We start from the raw sequence: 19,543 nt of genomic DNA, 5'->3' as shown, positions 1-19,543 counted from the left end.
ACTGACACTTTCCTTAAGTGCAATTCAAGTCTCCATGTTCTGGTCTTTAACAGAATCTCAAATATCCTTGTAGAATCAACCCCTGTAGGTTTTATGCAATGTGCTCTGACAACATGCAGATACTTTTGTATTTTCTTTGTTGAAGTTTGTATGTCCTGCCTTCGACTGGTCAAAGTGCTATTAAAGTAAAAGGAAAATACACTGCATTAAAGCCCTCTTGGATTTGCCAAAAGTGCAAGTACTTGACATACAGGTACTTATCTACCATTTTAACAGTTGTTTCATGATGACAAATTCCATAGACCATTCACCACATACTGTATTGTTTTTCAAGGAGAGTCAGATACCTAAATGATGTTGCTCTATTTTATAGGTTGTTGTTGTTGTTTGCAATATTAAGCATTTATTCTAAACCCTTCTTTTGTTTTCTTCACCTTGAATGAAACCATTGGAGCTGATTCCAGTAAGATCTCCCTGTTATTTTGTAAAATTATCTGAGCCTGGGGTCCAACAGAAGATAATTTTCAGCCCCTGGTCCCCCTGTTTCTTGAGACATTTACCTTTGGATCTCCCAGAGCGAGGGTTTCCAGATGGCTTCTCCAAAATACTGCACACCATGGGGAAAGTAGCGACGTGCTTGAGACACACACATGCTTGAGACATACGATCGAGACACATGCCCCCTAGCAACAGGCCTAATTTCTCTCTGCTCTGGAAAATTCCGCGTGCCCTCCAAGCCGGTCACGTCACTATGTCCAGAGAGGCAATACTGGACACCTACATGTCCAGTATTACCTCTAATTTTTTTCTGGACAGTGTCCAAATACAGGACAGTCCGGCTCAATACTGGACACCCAGCAACCGTACCTAGTGCTTAACTGTCGGCTGGTAAAAACGATGTGGCAAATAGAAATCTGCATAATTATGCCTTTCCATTGGGTGACCACAACAGCCATTTTGTTTGTTTTTTACTGGCTGATAAAAACCTAACACTTTTGAACAGACAGGTCCTCTGAGCTTATAATAGCACAGTTCAGAAACAACACTCCCAATTTCATATAATGTGCCAAAAATATTGCACAATGCAGGTATTAGCTACTTTAATATTAAACCTTAATGAACATGTTTCATAAACTCCACTTGCTTTGTGCCAGCCACTCTTGTTCTGATTTACAAATGTTAACCTTGGGGCGTACATCTGACAGTTACCTTCCCATTTTAGGGTATGGAATAGAATCAAAAGCTTTCAAGGTAAAATAACTCTATCCACCTTTAACTCTCCCCCCAATCCAAACTTTTAATGACTTCCTCATAGAAACAGGTTTGGCTGATTTGGCATAAACTGTTTGCCCTACAGCCATGCTGATTCTTTATGCTGATAGCATTACTTTTATAAAATATTGATACATTTATCATTCCCCCACCCCAAAAAAAATGTACTCTGTGGGATTTATCGCTTTGTACTAATCTAAACATATATTTTCATTTTGTGTGGATCTTTTTTTTTTCCCGGTAATCATGTGGGTTGACTACAATGTCATTTTAAATATCATACATTTTATTTATTTCTTGATCTACTTGGACAGTCATTTGTGAGAACAGCAGAACAATCGCAGACACAAAAAATAAGCTTTGATTCACTATGCTGTAAATCAATTGTAAGTGCTTGATAATTATAAATGAATAAGAGGTCCTTGTGGTGGATCACAGTAGTGGGATGTGCTGAGACACCCCTCCTTTATCTGTTTTTATTGTGCTCTTAGAGTAGCAGTGCGCAACCTGGGGGGCGCGAGATTGTCTGCGGGGGGCGCAGGGTTTACAGAGGACCAGGACGCTTCCCGAAGGCACTTAAATTAAGTGCCGGGGGAACGGCGAAGGCCACTGTAAACCTCACTCACCTTGGCTCCGTCGCCATGGCAACGTGACGTCATGACGCCGCCGCCGAAGCAAAGGTAACGGGGGTTGGAGGGGAGGCGGCGCAGAGAGAGGGGAAATGCTGGTAGGGGGGAGCAGGGAAAAAAGTTTGCGCTCCCCTGTCTTGCAGGGCGACTTAGAGTTGGCTAACAACAGTGGGGTCGTAGTGGAAACTCATTGCGCGGTGCCTTGTAAAAATAAAACCCAGCTATAGGCCCTCCTGCAGTAAAATCCGATAGGAAAAATCGCCAGGGTTTTTAAATCGCCATTTTTGACAGCAATGCTATCACGGTGTGCAGAAAGCCCCGAATACCAGTGATAGCAACATTTCAACAAATGGCGAGTAGCCGGCGCCGAGATGATCGCCCCCCTGAAAAGGGCTCACCCGGCGAGTTGATTCTGCTGCAGAGAGAGAGAGACGCCTCTCTGCGCAAATCTCGGCCGAAATAAAAATATTTTAATTTAAAATTTCTTACTAGTGCAGTTGAGCAGGGGGTCTCCGGAGCAGAACCGCGTTGATTTCAGGTCCGGGGACCCCCTGCTTCCCAAGATACAGGCGCCGTTATGGGGTACTGGTATCTCCTATGCATTGAAATGTCCCGGTCACGTGACACACATTAATCCTGTGTCTAAAAAAGAAAATGATGAAAGATTAAAGAAAGAAGAATTTGGTTACCTGTTCCGGATCTTCACGGTGGATGGCGTCGGATTGTATTTCGTGACGTCACCGTACGAGAGCTTCCTGATTCACCGGGATTCGGAGGGCCAACGCTTCTAAAGGTAAGATAAATATTGAATGTATGTACTTTTATTTTTACAGGTTTTTTGATTGGATTTTTCTTTTATTTTAAATATTTTTCATTGCCCATTGACTGCTAATGTATTAATCTGTGCCTGTTAGGGTACAGATGAATATAGTGGAAGCCAATCCATTTTTTGGCAAATGCATTTCTTCTGTTGACTGTTATATTTTCTATTTCTTTTTATTGTTTAGATTAAATTGATTTGAATTGTGATGGCTTATTTTTTTATTTTTACAGATTAGCGATTTTATTTAATGATGTATTTTGTTGGCTACTGGTTTTAATTGGTGTTGCCTAGTGATTGTGTTAATTAATTGTTGTGTTGGTTACTGCTTTTAGGTATTAAATGTATTTTTGGCTAGTGGTATGATTTATGTAATTGATTGCACAGTGGTTTTAATTATTTTATTGAATGCCTAGTGGTTTTATTTTGTTAATTGATTGGCTAGTGGTTTTATTTCTTTAATTGATTGGCCAGTAGTTTTATGTCTTTAATTGATTAGCTAGTGGTTTTATTTAGTTAATTGATTGGCTAGTGGTTTTATTTAGTTAATTGCTTGGTTGGCTAGTGCTTTTAATGTTTGTTTCTGGGTGTTTAGGTGCTTGTTGTATCTGTTTTATTATTTTGTATTTTGGACATTCATGCTTTTGTATTAGGGTGACCATTGACTGCTATAGTAGCTTATCATGCCCATGTTATGCCACTCAATGGGTACAGGGAGGGTATAGTGGGTCTGGCGTGGGTGGTTAGGCCTCCCGGGTGGGTAGCGGGGGAGGGTGGGTTAACCCCTTAATTACTATAGTGGTTATTAACTGCTAAGGTGATTAAGGATCTAGGGGCCATTAGATTGTATTTTTTATGTATTCTTTCTGGCAACGGAGGACATGGCCATGCAGTATGCTGATAAGGACGCCCTTCATGTTGGCAGGGGTAAGTAGAACGGTTTTTATTTACTTTATTTATGCTGCCTGGCTAATGTTGTGTTTAATAATGGGCAAATAATCTATTATCCATATCGGGATAATAATTATTTTGCACATTACTGTACTGTATGTGTTTGGTGGGGGGTGGGAGGGAAGGGGGTAGGGGGAGGTTTATTTATTGAAATGTAGGATGTAAATACCGGAATGGTACCGCAGGCTAGCGGGGACCCGCGGACGCCCACAGAGACCACCCGAGGACCCCCGGATGCCGGCGGGACCACCCTGGAACACCTGTGGGGCCCCGGACACTTGCAGGGACCACCCAAGGGCCCACGGACACCCGCGGGGACCACCCGGGGACCCCCGCCGGCTTGTGGTATTAATCCTGTGTCTAAAAAAAAAATAATGGTTTTATATGGGGGTACAGGGGGTGGGTGGGTTGTGTATTGTTGTTTATAAATATTGTAATGGTTTTTGGTGGCCTAGGAGGTGGCTGGTAGGGCTGTTGTGTGTATTTTTTGTATTGTGGGTAGCGGTGGTGGGTGAAGGGGGTATTCGCTTTAAGGATGGGTGTTTAGGACTACCGGATGTGTATTAACTGCTATGGTCATGAAGGGGTTAAGTCCATCTGCAAGGCCTAAACACCCACCAAGGGCCAAATACCACCTTCACCCACCCCCACTACCCACCATAAGCATGGCACTGGTGGTTAACACCTTCATTGCCGTCGCGGTTAGCCGCTAAGCTAAAGAAGTTGCTTGTAAATGCATTTTTCATGCATTTGATTCATGCCGTGGGCCTCCGATGCTGATTTTAATGGATATCAGCTCCGGGGTCTCTCGGCATCAATCGGATGCAGGAAAAATGCATTTTTTTTTTCTAAGTGCCTTGTCGCCGCTTCTCGGCAGCTTCTCATCACCTTCTTGCCAACTTTTTGTGGAGCGACGATTTGGAGAGGAGATCTTCATTCTAGAGTGGCGATCAGCCGCGATAATCTGATCGGAGCTACTAGAATTGAGCAAGTTTGAGAAGCTGGCGATAAGTGGCGATATGTTGCTTATCGCCGCGTGTTTGGCGATTAATTTTTTTCTTGGCAAAAAAACAGCGATTTTTGCTTTTATTGTCGCTTACTGAATCGCTGTAGGCTTTTTTGGCGATAAGGGGCGTATTGCTGCTTATAGCATGAGGCCCATGGAGTTGGCCAGAAATTGGCGCAAAACACTGTTTGCATGGGGCACAGTAATCTATCGACTTGATGAGTGGAGCGAAGGCATGTCTATGCCTAATTGATTTAATGTTCTTGAAGGGCGTTCAGACATTAAATTGCCTGTGTCTTATATTAGTTGCCAATTTAGAGTTGGATTAATGGCGTTTCTTCCTTTAAGAATACTTCTTAATTATGTGGCAACAGGGGCCAACTTTGCTATACTATAATAACCCCTTTTTCCACCACTTTTTTGGCAAAGCCACAGCTGCAATTGCTGCATTTTCCATAAGCAGGTGATACCTGGCACTGCTTGTTCTTCAGAAAACTACACCTAGACCCCACAAAAGAAGAGGATTTATAGATCCAATATATTTGGCATGATTGATTAGGTAATACAGAGGTACCACCCAACACAGCACATCATTATCAACATTTTGGACATCAGATCATTGAGGCTAATGTTGAGCGTAAAAACATATTAGAACAGCTATAGTTCCTATGACCAAACGACTGTCTGTCCTGGATTTCTGTGTTACTGGGTCATTTGCAGGGGATAGTAGCTGTTATTGCAGTACTATCTTGGTTTGCTTTTTTTTTTAAATGTTATTCTGATGCAGGTATTGAACGTATTGCTCTCTAGCATTAAAAGATTCATTAAGTTCCCTCAAGATCAACAGTCTAATAATGACACCAAACAAAAATGATCAGTTAGCGCACTTCCAAAATGTTGCAGGATCAGTGGACAGCACCCACACAGCACTAATACCTTCACAGAGGAATGAAGCCATGTACAGAAACAGGAAACTTCATTCATATCCAGATTTATTTGTGATGCTTCACTTCTTATCACTAATCTGGGTGCTAAATACCATGCTTGCACTCTTGACTCTATATATCTCCACTCTTCCATTTCTCACCTATTGAAGGCAAGACAAGACAACTACAAATGGAGTAGCTTCTTGGCAAGTACACTTTTCAAATATTACACCTTACTATTCATTTTCTATTATTTGCCCCATAATTAAGCTTCTGTTTTCACGATTTCTTTATGGGTGATAGTGCTTACTCCCAGAGGCCTTAGCTCTTAACATCTTTACCCAATCCAGTCACACCCTACGCTACAATCAGGCCCAGGCTTCCACCTTTGGCCTTCTGAAAAGTTGATGGACAAGTCTGGTGGAGCCTTCTATGATCTAGCTATAGTATGTGAAATTGTAGCAATGCACTACATTTTCCTCAACACAGCTGTGAGTAGTGGAATGCCTGTTGGGATAGACAATTATGAGCCGGAGGTTCTGGAAGCAGAAGCAGAAGTTGGCGATACAATGAAGGAAGACGTACAACAGATTGTCATTCACCAATTCTTTACTTGTAAGTGCAATTCTTTTCACTTTTTCTACACTTGTGCAAACTTGCTTTACAAAACTCAAATGATTCACTTTGTACTTTCACAAAATACTTATTTGTCTGACTACATTTTATTTCACAAAATAAAAATAAAGCATACTGTAGAGCTTGCGAAACATCGTACAAATAACTTGTTTTTGCACAAGGCACAATTTTAATTACAAATGTAACTATAAAATATCCGCAGAACCATAATAAAACATTGATTTCAACACGACTCTCTGTAAATTATACTAGCTGAAAACATAGCAACATCAGAATGCATTCACGTTAGAATGTAGCGGTAAACAACTTAAAAACTTGGTGTTCTATAAACTATACTAACAAAATATATATAAAAGGGACATTTTTAACACTTTGCCAGAGGGGAAAAAAAACCCCAAGCTATGCTTTCAGTTTTCTCCATCTAAAATAAACACATGGGTCCTTTAAGAGAGGCCGCAACAACATGTGTCAATTACTTCCTAATTAGGTGTCTGTAAAGGGCCCTGTAAGAAGTACAATTCTTGAAGGTATAATAAGAAAAAAGGAATCATGCTAATCGCATGGGAAGACAAATGAAAGTATAACAAACTATGGGCTTCTTTTACCATTTTTTAATAGAATACTCTGACGGAAGGTCCCTAGAACATTGTACCTTTCTTTGTAACTTTTCAGGCAATGGGCAGAACTCAGTCTGGGTACAATGGTCTAGCTGGGACAATGATGAGCTACTCGGGAAGGTATTTTCTTTCAACAGAACTTCCTGAGTAGCTCATCATCTGAGTAAAGTTTTCTAAGGACCCTTTCATAGAATCGGTGCATCTACACAACTGCCAATAAATATTTATAGTGCCCAGTGAACATAGTGCATGGTTTCCACTTCCCTCTCTACCTAAAACAGGATAAGAGCTTATTGCCTATATCTTGCTCAGCATTCATTAGTTCCGAGATTTTGTACAATTGTTGCTGATAGAGGTACAATGATTGTTCCTCTGTAGATCCACCATGTTTATGTTAGTCAGCGTGGTATTAGCTATGAATGTAGAGGAGTGCGTAGTTGTAGTATGAATATTTACAATGTCCTTTGTATGTTGATGTTGTGGTGATGGGGCAGGTTGTGTTTTCTGTGCTGACCCCATCTTGTTCTTCTTGTATTGTTCCCAGGATGACCATCTGTTCTTGAGCCATCTGAGAAGTTGAAGCATCCGGTTCAGACGTTGTCTCTGCAAATCGAGAAAGAAAAATGATGTAGATGTTAATATTTGTTATATGTGATTGTAGAACTGATGAACTGATGTAATTTGTACCTGTCCCTTGCTGATAAAAGTGATATAGTACACCCAAAGCAAGCCTGTGTTTGATTTTGAGAATATGATTTTATGAGATGTAGTGTAATACAGATGACAAACCTTCCATTGCAAAAGTTAGGATGTGGCAGTGTGGGATAAACATTACTGTAGCAATGCATGGTGTACCATCTAGAGTAAGTGAGTGTGCATATTTGCTACCAATTGAAGTAATGAAGATGTGTAAATATTGAAATTGTACTCTATGTTTAACATGAGTAAAAGATTTGGTCTACCTTCCTCTTGAGCCTTGGTGTCGATGGATCCTAATCCATGTATTTGTGCATGTTGAAGGTGTTCATGACACTTTTCTCCATGTGTGTGAACTCAGCAGCTTTTCCGTCAAAATCCACCTGTAGCCGTACCATCTTCAGCTCTTTCACAGTGTGCAGAGTTGGAACTGTAGCATTGATGTTTCTGCAGGCAGCCTTACATATTGTCGTTTTCTCCGGCCCGGAGGTTTTCATGAGAGCCTTTTCAAAGAACGTATCTTTATGCTGCAGAATGTACTCAGTGAGCACTTTGACTTTCTTTCTGTTACATTTGCGCTTTCTTTTCTATTCAGCGTGCTGATTGCTTGGTTTTTCCTTCATAATGTTGCAGAGCTGGCTTCTGCTATGCAGATTTGTTGAAGACAAAAAGTTATACGTTATAGGGGCATGTACTAATTTCCTGAAGCGCTAACATAATTATTCTGTACAAACGCAATTTGTTTACTCAAATATGTATAATTGCGTAAGACGTAGAAAGTATGCACATCCAATGGCGCTAATCTAAGATCTCATTACAATATTTAAAGAGCAATTGTTTGTGACTCTGTTGCGCTAAACTCTACATCGGGGGCTACTTACTGAAATAGTAATGGCGCAATGCTACCTTCTTTACAACACCGCTATATTTGCAATTATGTGTTAACTCTCCCCCTAATTCCTTCCACTGCATCCGACCATAAAAAGCGTACTTACATAGAAATTGATGTCACTCTCAGTTAATCTCTTACGCCCTTTCTCAATCTTATTCACTCAATCCTTTTTTTTTTTAAACCTATTTCTGTATCTCCTAGTGTGTCTCTCCTTCTTACCACTCCGAGACCCCTTTTTACATCTCTTGTGGCCCCTAGGTTGATAAACACTGCAATTACACCTGTTCATTTTGCCACTCAAAAGGCAGAATTACTTTCTCCTAGTAGGGGGAAGTAGAAATGTAAATTGCAGTGTCAGTGTCACTGCAGAGATGTTAAGTAGGAAAGGATTCCTGAATCGTGCCACTTGGCTGACGGCCAAGCAAACGTTTGGGAGTCAATTATGTAAATGAATTGTTTTCGCAGAAACTATGATCAGATTGTATTTTATGAATAATCAACCACTGTAAATCACGTGAATTTGTATGTATGTTAATTCACTGGTGATTCTTAAAAATGTGTTCTGCGGTACCAGTACCCCGAGGATCAGAAACCACTGATGTAGGTGTAAATCAGCCCTCCTATGCACATGATATTCAGATTTACATTTTCGGATCATACAGATCTCATTTTAAGGTGACCGCTAAAATATGTATTTTTTAATGGTTTTTTTTATCGTTGCCATAGGGTAAAAATAAAGTAAATTATTTAATTAAGTAAAGGGTGTTTTTTTTCTGGGCTGTATCACAGGATTGGGGTGGTAACGTCTCTGGACTTAAATAGATGGTTAGTGTTGTTGAAAGGAGGATGGTTAATTTTACCCGCTGGTGGAAATGTCTCAGGAGGGTCTGGTTTCCTCGGAATGTCAGTCGCACCTGTAATTGGTGAATGCCATCTAGCCTGCGTCACACATACTGATAAACGTATAACCGTTCCCAATTTTGTTGCTTTTAAAGTTAACCATGGCTGGACAGTCTGGATCTCACAAGAGGATGTGGTATACCTCTTGCTAATTATATGTTTACTGCAAGAATTACTGATGTGGGCATACAGATATAATCTGCATGGCTTCTAAAACATCTATAGCTGCTTGTCTTCTCGGTGCAACAAAGTGGCAGGATGTTATGACTCAAGTAGTGATGTTTTGTCTGCAAAAGGCAAATAATCAAACTGCAAATCTTAATTCCTAAGGGAGACAAAGCACTGTCCACTGTTTTAGTTTTTTACCTTATGTTCCTCTTTTATTTCACTAGGCTCTCCTTCTTATATGATCTAATTACTAGGTCACCCCATCTATGAATAATGAAATTAATTAAATGAATATTGGCAAGCAATGTGCCTAATTATTACAGAATGTTAAAACATATTTTCAATGCTTCAGTGACCATAGTTGCAGTGTATCTACATATAATTGTAAATTCAATGGTTTTCATTATTTTTATTGTGATACTAAATCTGTCAAAGAAAATACACCTAACTCATATTACAATGGCCCAAGAGGAAACCTTCCCGTTAAATTGAGGCTTATGTTTATCTGTACGACCACCGGTGGCATCATGATTACTTTGCAAAGCAAGAAAGCAAAAAGAAAATTTGGTTTGCGGCATTGAGCACAGGCGATCAGTGTGCTTACTAAAATACATTACACAAAGATTGTAAAAACCCTCCGGAGATTCTGTTTATCACGGCAATGTTACAAGTTAAAAAAAAAATATTTAAAAGTATGTGAACTTAAAATTAAAAAAAAACCCTAAAGGTATAACTACAGTTACCAAGAAAAAAACAGTTACATTTGTCTGAGGGGGGACTTCCCCTATAGAAAGAAAGATACATTGAGATCGTTGAGATAAAGTCTAATTCAGGGGTACGCACAACATTTTCTAGGGGGGAGGGGGCCGTCGCTTACAGAGGCCTCGCGCTCTTCGCTAAAGCATTTAAATTAAATACCGGGGGTGCACGCGAGGCCTCTGTATGTCACTTAGCTTGTCTCCGGTGGCTTCTGGCAATGGGACGCCATGGCAACGTGGCGTCAAATGATGTCAGTGGGTCACATGACGTTGTGACATCAGAAAACGCAGGAGAAAAGGTAAAAGGGGTGCGAACAGGGAGTGAGAGCAGGCAGTGGGGCGCAGACAAAAATGTTTGCGCACCCCTGGTCTAGTTCATTTTAAAGTATCTCCTGACATATAGAGGCAGACATTGGTATAAACATAACTAATAATAACCGATGCACATTTTTTTAAAGGAGCAATCCAAGCAGGCATTTTTTTTAAAACAGGATTGATGCAGGGGGTCTCTGGAGCTGCCAAACGAAGAAGCGGTGCACTGAGGTACGTAGAGGACCACACGCAGCTCTAACAAAAAACGACTATTTTATTGAAAAAAAGGGAACAAACCTCACGAAGCTAGGAACCCCTGACGCGTTTCATCCCGCAAGGGGTTCCTAGCTTAGTGAGGTTTGTTCCCTTTTTTTCAATAAAATAGTCGGTTTTTGTTAGAGCTGCGTGTGGTTCTCTACTTACCTCAGTGCACCGCTTCTTCGTTTGGCTGTTCCGGTACGCCTGCTGGTAGCACGTGGATTCCAGGACACACTACATTGCAGGCATTCACTCCGGTGATTCACCTTCATCTCTCTGTGGCTACACCGGATCAAGCAGCGTGACAGCAGGTATCTTCATTGGCAGAGTGGGCTGTGGGTGACAGCGTTAGCCAGGCTGTTCTTCTTTAGGATAGTCGGCGACTCTTAGCGTCACCCCACATCACCCCTCCCCCCAGCCTGCGCCACTTGGTCCGCTTAATACGCTTGATAAGAGTGTTTATCTATATGCTGCAAACGTGTGTCATTATGACTTAAGAATAAGACATTCTATGCTTGTTGGCCCTTGAGCGCTGGCAGCAGTCTCCTTCTGCTTTGTTTCCTCGGTCTCTGGAGCTGAACCCCATTTATTTCAGTTCCGGGCACTCGCTGCTTCCAGAGATATTTACCTCCGAGGGGATGCCAGTATCTCCTGCAAGTTTAAAGCTCCAGTGTGACATACAGTAGGCCAATAGGAAGCCGAACCTGTTGACGTCACAGCTTCCTATTAGTCCGCAGGGCGCAGAAGCTTTGAAAAGTGGCCATTGCGTGAAACCTTCTAGCGGAGCGGCTACTGGCACCTCCTCCTGAGGTACATATCTCCGGAACCAGGAGGTCGCCGGAGCTGAAATGAATGGGGTTCAGCTCTGGAGGTGCCCTTCTTCAATCCTTTGTTATAAAAAAAAATCACCTGCTTGGATTGTCTCCTTAAAGAGAACATTTTCTAAGTTGGTTGGGAAGTTTGAACTATTCAGGAAAAACATTATGTATGTATGTATGTATGTATGTATGTATGTATGTATGTATACATACACATACATCAGTACGTGCACATATGTACTGTATATGCATAGTATTCAGGAAAATCATGATGCATATACCTGTACTGTACAATAAAAAGGAAAAAGTTTTTTACTTAAACGGAAAATAAATATTTAGATATTGGTCGATGATCTTTAGATGTTATTAGGTGGCAAAGTGAGGGTTGCGCTTGACTAAGTAGCGCATAGGTCTGTTTTAAAGCAGCGATCCCCCGAGCTGAACTTCTTATTTTCTGCCCCATACACATTATTATTATTTATTTATAACGTGCCAACATAAGATAACAATAAAATATAAACATTAACATACACTAGGTGAGCTGAGGACAGCCCTGCTCCAATAAACTTTCATTTTATATGTAGGTAATCCAGGTTTAGCTTAACACCAGAAAACCACCACCGGTTGATCAGCATATATTTGTGGTTAAAACATATAAAAACAGGAAATTAAGAATAATTTCCTATGAATGCCACTTCGTGTAGCAGCCCAGATACTGGTAGGAGACACAGACAAACACATGGATGTTCAAATATGTGACACTTTTTTGTTGTTAACACTGGTAAAACCAGATTTTTTTTATTAAAAGGAGAACACCGGAAAAAAAACAAACACCAATTTTACAAAAAATAAATAAACACTGGAATCCCTATTTATAAGCAATAGGGGAGGGGGAGAAAATGTTTGGTGTGCTTCTGAAAGCTGCTGGCTATGCAGTAATCAGCTGGGATACTCATAGCTTTATTGCAGATGATTTGTGTTATGGTAGAGACATGAGGTAGAAGATTGAGGATTTCAGCTGGACTGTTTGCATTTACAATAGACTAGAGGAGGGACAGACAAGAAAGAGAGACAACATAGGAGATTACATTAGTAATGGCAAAATATTATGTGGGGTGCATTAGAATTTTGGTGGCCTCTGGGGTGAAAAAGGGACAGATTATGGAAATATTGCAAAGGTGGAAGTGGCATGATTTGGTTAGGAGCTTTATGAGTGGAATGAAGGAGAGGAAGGAATTTAAGTTGACTACTATTGTACACGTCAGGGTCAGGGTACTGCCGTTTGGAGGAGTCATTAGGGGATGGAATTGGGGAGTGAGAAGATGTTTTGTCTTGGACATAATGAGTTTGAAGTATTGGTGAGACACCCAGGATGAGATAGCACAGAGACAATTAGTTATATGGTTCTACAGAGAGAAAGTGGTCTGGAGAGGACAAATAGATTTTGGAATCATCAAAAGAAACCAATAGAGTGAATTAGTTCAAATACAGTGCCCCGTGGGACAACTACAGAAAGTGGGAGTTGAGAGCAGGCGGTACCAGCGATGAATAGTGAGAAGTGCCCCTTCGATTTAACTGCTACTTTCGATAGAACAGTCTCAGTGGAGTGGTTAGGGTGGAATCCAGATTAACGTGTGTTACGAGGAGTGAGTTAGCAGACAGAAAATCTAGCATGTCATTGTATAAGAGCTATTCTAGTATTTTGGAGGCAAGATGCAGAAGTAATTTCGTACAGTAGCTGGAGGGAGAGGCTGGATCAAGAGAAGGCTCCTTTAGGATGTGGATGAGTTTGGAGGGTTTTGTGGGGTCGGGAGAAGAAGATTTAATAGGTTTGGTGGTGGAAGATGAGAGGATGAGTATGTTAGTGGGGCCAGAACTTGGGGAGATGTTGTCGCAGAGCAGTAGAAGGAAGGAGAAGTAATGGAAATCTTAGTGTTTCTATAGTGGTAGAGAGTTAAAGTAATAAGGTGCTGGAGCTCATGGTCGGCAGTAGAATGATAATTGCAGTATTGAAGGAAGTATGTGAAACTGGTTTATTATTGGCTCGAGAAAAGAGATGGAGGTTGGGAAAAAATACATAGGATTTTGAATAAGCAAAGAGAGAGCAGTAAGCGCAGGGTAATCAGAGTATGATGTAGAAATTCTTCATTATATGTCCCGTATTAGGACAGCAGGAACATCAGTGAAGGACAACAAACAGCGGGCACACTTTGGCTGACCTTCAGCTGCTGTCTTGGCTGCAACTCTGGTGTTAATCCTAGGAAACTGAGGTGAAGTGAAGACAGCTGAAAAGCAACCTGACACCCAGTGGAGGTGCAAGGGATGAGGAGATAACTATCCGCAGGTCTTTGGAGCTGTGTGTGTGTGTATTTTCCTGGCATTAAAACTATTCACGCTGACTTAATGGTTAGGTCCAGTGAGGGTAAAGATGATGTGGTGACTCTTTAGAGGGCCACCGTTACTGCATCTCTGGTGAATGCTCACTGGTATGAATGCTCTATTAATACCCAATGAAGTAGTGATTTTGTTACTACTGTTCTGCATTTTCAGAGATTTTGTCACCTTTTTTAGGTTATGTTTCTCCTAAAAACATATAAACCAACTCTGTCATGTAGTCTGTTAAATAATTAAGCAGCTCATTGTAATGATACATTTATGAATACAGAAGTCTTGGAGTTCAGCTCTGGAGACTCCCCTGCTTCTTTCTTTTCTATCTTCGTGTTAAAAAAAGCTACAAACAGAATGAACTGCTCATGTAATCTTGTATATTGGTACACACATTTAAAAGGTTCCTCATAACTTGAAGTAAAGATTTGGGGGTTTACTCAGTGCAGGCCCCATTAGTCTTAGATTGGGAAAAGGATTGCCATTGCAACAAATTAAAGAGGTGGTAAGAGTTACGGGTGTGATGTGGAGGTTGATATGATGCTCTGACTTTGTGCTGTCAACAGATCAGCTGGTTATATGTAACCTGATAACATCTCTCTTCCTGAAATATATAAAACCTTTTTGTACAAATTGTATAAAGCCAAAGTACGTGTTCACTTACCTTTTCACTTTTTCTCTTCGTCTCCCATTTCCCACAGCTTTGGTATGAACCACGATGGAATTGGAAACTCTTGTGGGACCAAAGGTCACGAAGCTGCCAAACTAATGGCAGCTCACATTACATCTAACACAAACCCATTTTCCTGGTCGGTCTGCAGCAGGGACTACATTACCAGCTTTCTAGAGTAAGTATTTTTGAAAAAAATTGATTTTACTGTTGGAAATGTGGTATCGTCCAAGAAAATATAGACATTAAAAAAGTTATGGTGAGTAAAAAAAAAAGTGGCAAAACCCCATCCACCGTATAGTGTACAGTAAATAAAAATACCACTTGTGGTGCATTTACATTTACCATACAGGTCTGCAACCCTGTCTTTCCCCATTATCGGTTATAGCGATACATGCCGAGACATGCTAATGCACCACAAGTGGTACTTTTAATTTACTGTAAGAAAATATAGGGAATATCTGTTGAATACTTGTATTTACTGTTTATCAGAAACTGAAGGTTACTCGTAATTTTATTTTTTCATGTGAAGAAAGGTTCACTTTCATGGCAGTAGCACAAACAAAACTGCACATACAGTTCAGTAAACCTGTCCTACCTTTGTGAGAAAAAAAAGACTATTATGCCAAAAGCATAGTTGACAAGATTTAAGATTTTTAGGATCCGTTTTTTTTAATTTGTTTTAACAAAAGTGAACTACTCACTCATACTTCATTATGTTACGAAATTAGATTACTCACTTGGAATCTCCATCATATTTAACATTCTTCATTGCAAAAGCAGTAATGAGCATCACTCCACACTTCCAACCAATCATTTAGTTGTATAGAGGGAAACGTCAGTTTTTCCATCCCAAACATTCAATATATCTTTAAATCAGCCATTGCACCTACTTGGTTACTTTTTGGCTATAAGAAAAAATGTACGTGGCACATGAGGAACTCCAAGACCTGACCACTGCAACCTGTGGAAGCACTTCAGCATTCTTCCCTTCGTGTTCAGCCTTTAGTAAGTCTGCCAATGAATATAGCATATGGGTGCATTCTGGGGTATGTGCTGTGTGCTGCGTTGGCACTTACATTTGGAAAGCTAGTAAACAAATCTTAAATGATAAAACTTTCAAAATGGTAGAGCTGGTGTGACACAATGTTGTTGCTCCCCGTTGCCATTTACCAGTTTTTAATAACACACCAGCAGGACGATGCACAATCGAAGTCATGCTTCCATGTACATTTAATAATGACGATTGTTTAAACAATTGTTATATTCACTAATTGGTTTGACTGTCTAGTGCTTGATACATATAGATGTTGACTTTTCCCATATGTGATTTATTGAATACAATTCACTGTGCATTTGCTTTTTCCTGCTCTTTTTTTGTTTATTATTTGGTTTGGGAAGAGATAATGATGAGCTATTATGGAACGGAATTCAGTTTGAGTTTCCTTATTGAAGATCTCAACCAATTCCGGCCATAATTCCGACTACAAGTGCTAACACAACAGTTCAAATTCACTCATTTTATGACCCTAGGGGAGCAATCATTCCTAGGAATGAGTTCTGTTCCCTGGCATGTTGAGATCTGGAAATTCACTGCTAATTACTGTGCTGTCAAGATGCAGATAAATTACTGATCTGGAGCAGCAGAACCAAGCTACAAAAATGTATTCTTTCAGATGTATTCTAAACTAATCACTTTTCATTGTTCCACTGTAATATTTCTATCCATTTCCTGGTGATCCTGCTAATGTTTGAGAAGCTATCATGACTTTACATATTTTCTAAGGTTGGTTTAATTAATTAAAGTACGAAGTCTAATCTTGGTCTCCTTTTTCTTTCCTTTATTATTATTACTACTATAATTATGATTATTTAACTTTTTTCTCCACAAGGAAAAAAGATTTAAAAAATTGGAACCACCACCTGTAAAATAAGACAGATGACATAAAATAACACATTCAACGTTACATTGTTACATAGTAGATGTAGTTGAAAAAAAGACACGTCCATCAAGTTCAATCTGTGCTTAATTTAGACGACAGATACTTTATCCTATATTTGTGATTACCGTATATTGATCCAGAGGAAGACAAACAAAAACCCCAGTGAAACATCATCCAATGATGTCTCATAACGGGAAAAATAAATTCCTTCCTTACTCCAAATATTGGCAATTACTCCCTGGATCAAACATCCTTCCCATGTATACTTATTTGGTATATCCCTGTATACCTTTCCTTTCTAAAAAGATGTCCAACCTTTTTTTGAAGATATCTATTGTATCTGCCATCACAGTCTCCATGGGTAATGAATTCCACATATTAACTGCCCTTACTGTAAAGAACCCTTTCCTTTGTTGCTGGTGAAATCCCCTTTCCTCCAACCTTAAGGGACCACCCTCTGTCATTTGTACTGCCCGTGGGATGAATAGTTATTTTGAAAGCTCCTTGTATTGTCTTCGAATATATTTGTATGTAGTTATCATATCCCCTCATCGACGCCTCTTTTCTAATTTAAACAAATCTAAATTGACTTGTACTTTCCACAATCTTCTTTCACTTAATTCAGTTCTAAAAAAGGTAACGCTACAAGATTGGTAGAAATCTTCTGTTCTCATCATGATGACATATTTAATTTTGAATAATTTAGCGGTTTCTGGTTTTCTGAGGGTTTGAAAAAAATGGTTGATGTTGGGATTTTCTAAAAACTGCTCAGTAATGCAGCTGTGATCATTAATTTTTTTTCTAATATATTTTTTCCTAAACTGTTTCAATAGATGTTTAGGCCCATGAATTACTTCACCGTGATGTAGATATATGTAGATATATATGATATATGTAGATATAAATATTTATATATATATATATATATATATATATATATATATACATCACGGTGAAGTAATATACATATACATACACACTTGACCATAGGTTTTCTGTTTTTGTATACATATCAGTGTGTATGAATTCAAACAGATAGAGATAAACATACAGTATCACACAGTGTCAATATATCATCTGTCATATTCAAGTAATAATCCCCGAAGAACAGGCCAATAATGCCCTGCCTGGAAAAGTTGAAGGCCCGAGGTGAAGCCGAGTGACGTTAACCCAGCCAGGGCATTATTGTCCAGTACTTCCCTGTTCTGAGGGGATTATTACTATTATAGGCTAAATGTAGGCTTATTTCATAAATAATAGACACTTTTGTATAGTTAAATAGATTTTTTATTAAAATAAAATGGTAAATACATAAAACCACTTCTATATACGCTTACACTGCAGATATCTATATCCACACACACACTGCCGCCCCCTCTGTGTACACACACACACACACGCTGCCACACACACACACACACACACACACACCACCTCTACACACACAGCAGCTCTACACACACACACACACTGGAGCTCTAGACACACAACACAGCACCTCCTCTACACTCACAACACAGAAACTCTACACACACAACACAGTGCACAGTGTAACTCTGCTGCTATACACACATGCTACACCCATAAACACTGCTGCTGACACTGACACACATACACACACTGGAGCTCTATACACACACACATCAGCTCTACACACACAAACTGGTGCTACACATACAACAGCACAACACACACACACACACACACACACACACTGCAGCCACAATAAAAAATGCAGCCACTTACTAAACTTTGCACTCTCCCCCCACCTCTACACACAACACAGCACAACACAGCACCTCTACACACACCCCACACACACAACACTGCACCTCTATACACAACACAGCACCTCTACACACACACACACAAACTGCTGCTACACACATGCTACACCCGTAAACACTGCTGCTGACACAGACACAAGCACACACACACACACAAACTGGAGCTCTATACACACAGAACCTCGACACAGATATACAACACAACAGCTCACACACACACACACACTGCTAGTGACACACACACAAACTGCAGCCACAAACACACTGCAGACAGCCACTTAATTATTTGCAGACCCCCAATTCAACTGAATCTGCTCAGAAAATCTCAGTCAGCTCTGGAGGGGGAGGAGTCAAACCGTGGCTGATACTTCCTGACCAATCCCCTGCCCTGTCTCAGAGCGGTTACTTCATTTTAACCAATCCCCTGCCCTGTCTCAGCTGTTCTGAAAACTGATTGGCTGGAAATAAACAGATTGTAAACTGCACTTTGCAAGCTGCTAAAATTCCAGGCATTACTGATTGGATAATGCCTGGAATTTTAACCAATCAGAGAGCAGGGTTTTCAATAATGCCCGGAATTTTAATGCTTTAGCCTATAATATAACATAGATCAGCTCTCAGACAGGGGAGTGATTGGACAGTAGGCACAAGCAAGCAACTGACTCCTCCCCCACCCTGTCTGCAGAGAGCTCCGCATAGGAGAGTGAGGGGAAAGGTGTGTGTGTGTATTGTGGGTGTAAAGGGGGCAAGCAGAGTGTTTAATTGGTGTGTGTGTGTGTGTGTCTTCTGTTGGTGTGTGTTCTGGTGTAGAGGGGGCAGCAGTCTGTTTTGTTGGTGGGTGTAGAGGGGGGCGGGCTGCACTGTGTGTTTTGTGGGTGATGAGGGGTGCAGATTGTTGTGTGTGTGTGCATTGTGTGTGTTTACAGAGGGCTGCAGTGGGTGTAGAGAGGGGCCACTGGTGTGTGTTTTGTGGATGTAGAGGTGGCAGAGTCTGTTTGTTGGTTTGTGTGTGTGTGTCTGCAGCGTGTGTTTTGTGGGTGGAGGAGGGGTGGGGTGCAGAGTGTTTTGTTGGTGTGTGTGTCTGTAGTGTTTTTTTGGG

At 40.4% G+C, this 19,543-nt stretch overlaps 1 protein-coding gene across 4 annotated transcripts in view; it reads left to right on the top strand.

Moving 5' to 3' along the window:
- Positions 1–19,543, top strand: part of ADAMTS6 (ADAM metallopeptidase with thrombospondin type 1 motif 6) — a 283,143-nt gene that overhangs the window by 136,777 nt on the left and 126,823 nt on the right. For all 4 annotated transcript variants that reach the window (XM_075590050.1, XM_075590029.1, XM_075590040.1 and 1 more), the window contains one exon: positions 14,746–14,892. In XM_075590050.1, coding sequence (XP_075446165.1) covers positions 14,746–14,892 — 147 coding nt within the window. The remainder of the gene's footprint in view (positions 1–14,745; positions 14,893–19,543) is intronic.

The sequence above is a fragment of the Ascaphus truei genome, chromosome 1 (genome assembly GCF_040206685.1).
Source record: "Ascaphus truei isolate aAscTru1 chromosome 1, aAscTru1.hap1, whole genome shotgun sequence".
NCBI classification, from domain to species: Eukaryota; Metazoa; Chordata; class Amphibia; order Anura; family Ascaphidae; genus Ascaphus; species Ascaphus truei.
Note: the sequence above shows the minus strand (reverse complement) of the source record. Positions and strands in the feature narration are given on the sequence as shown.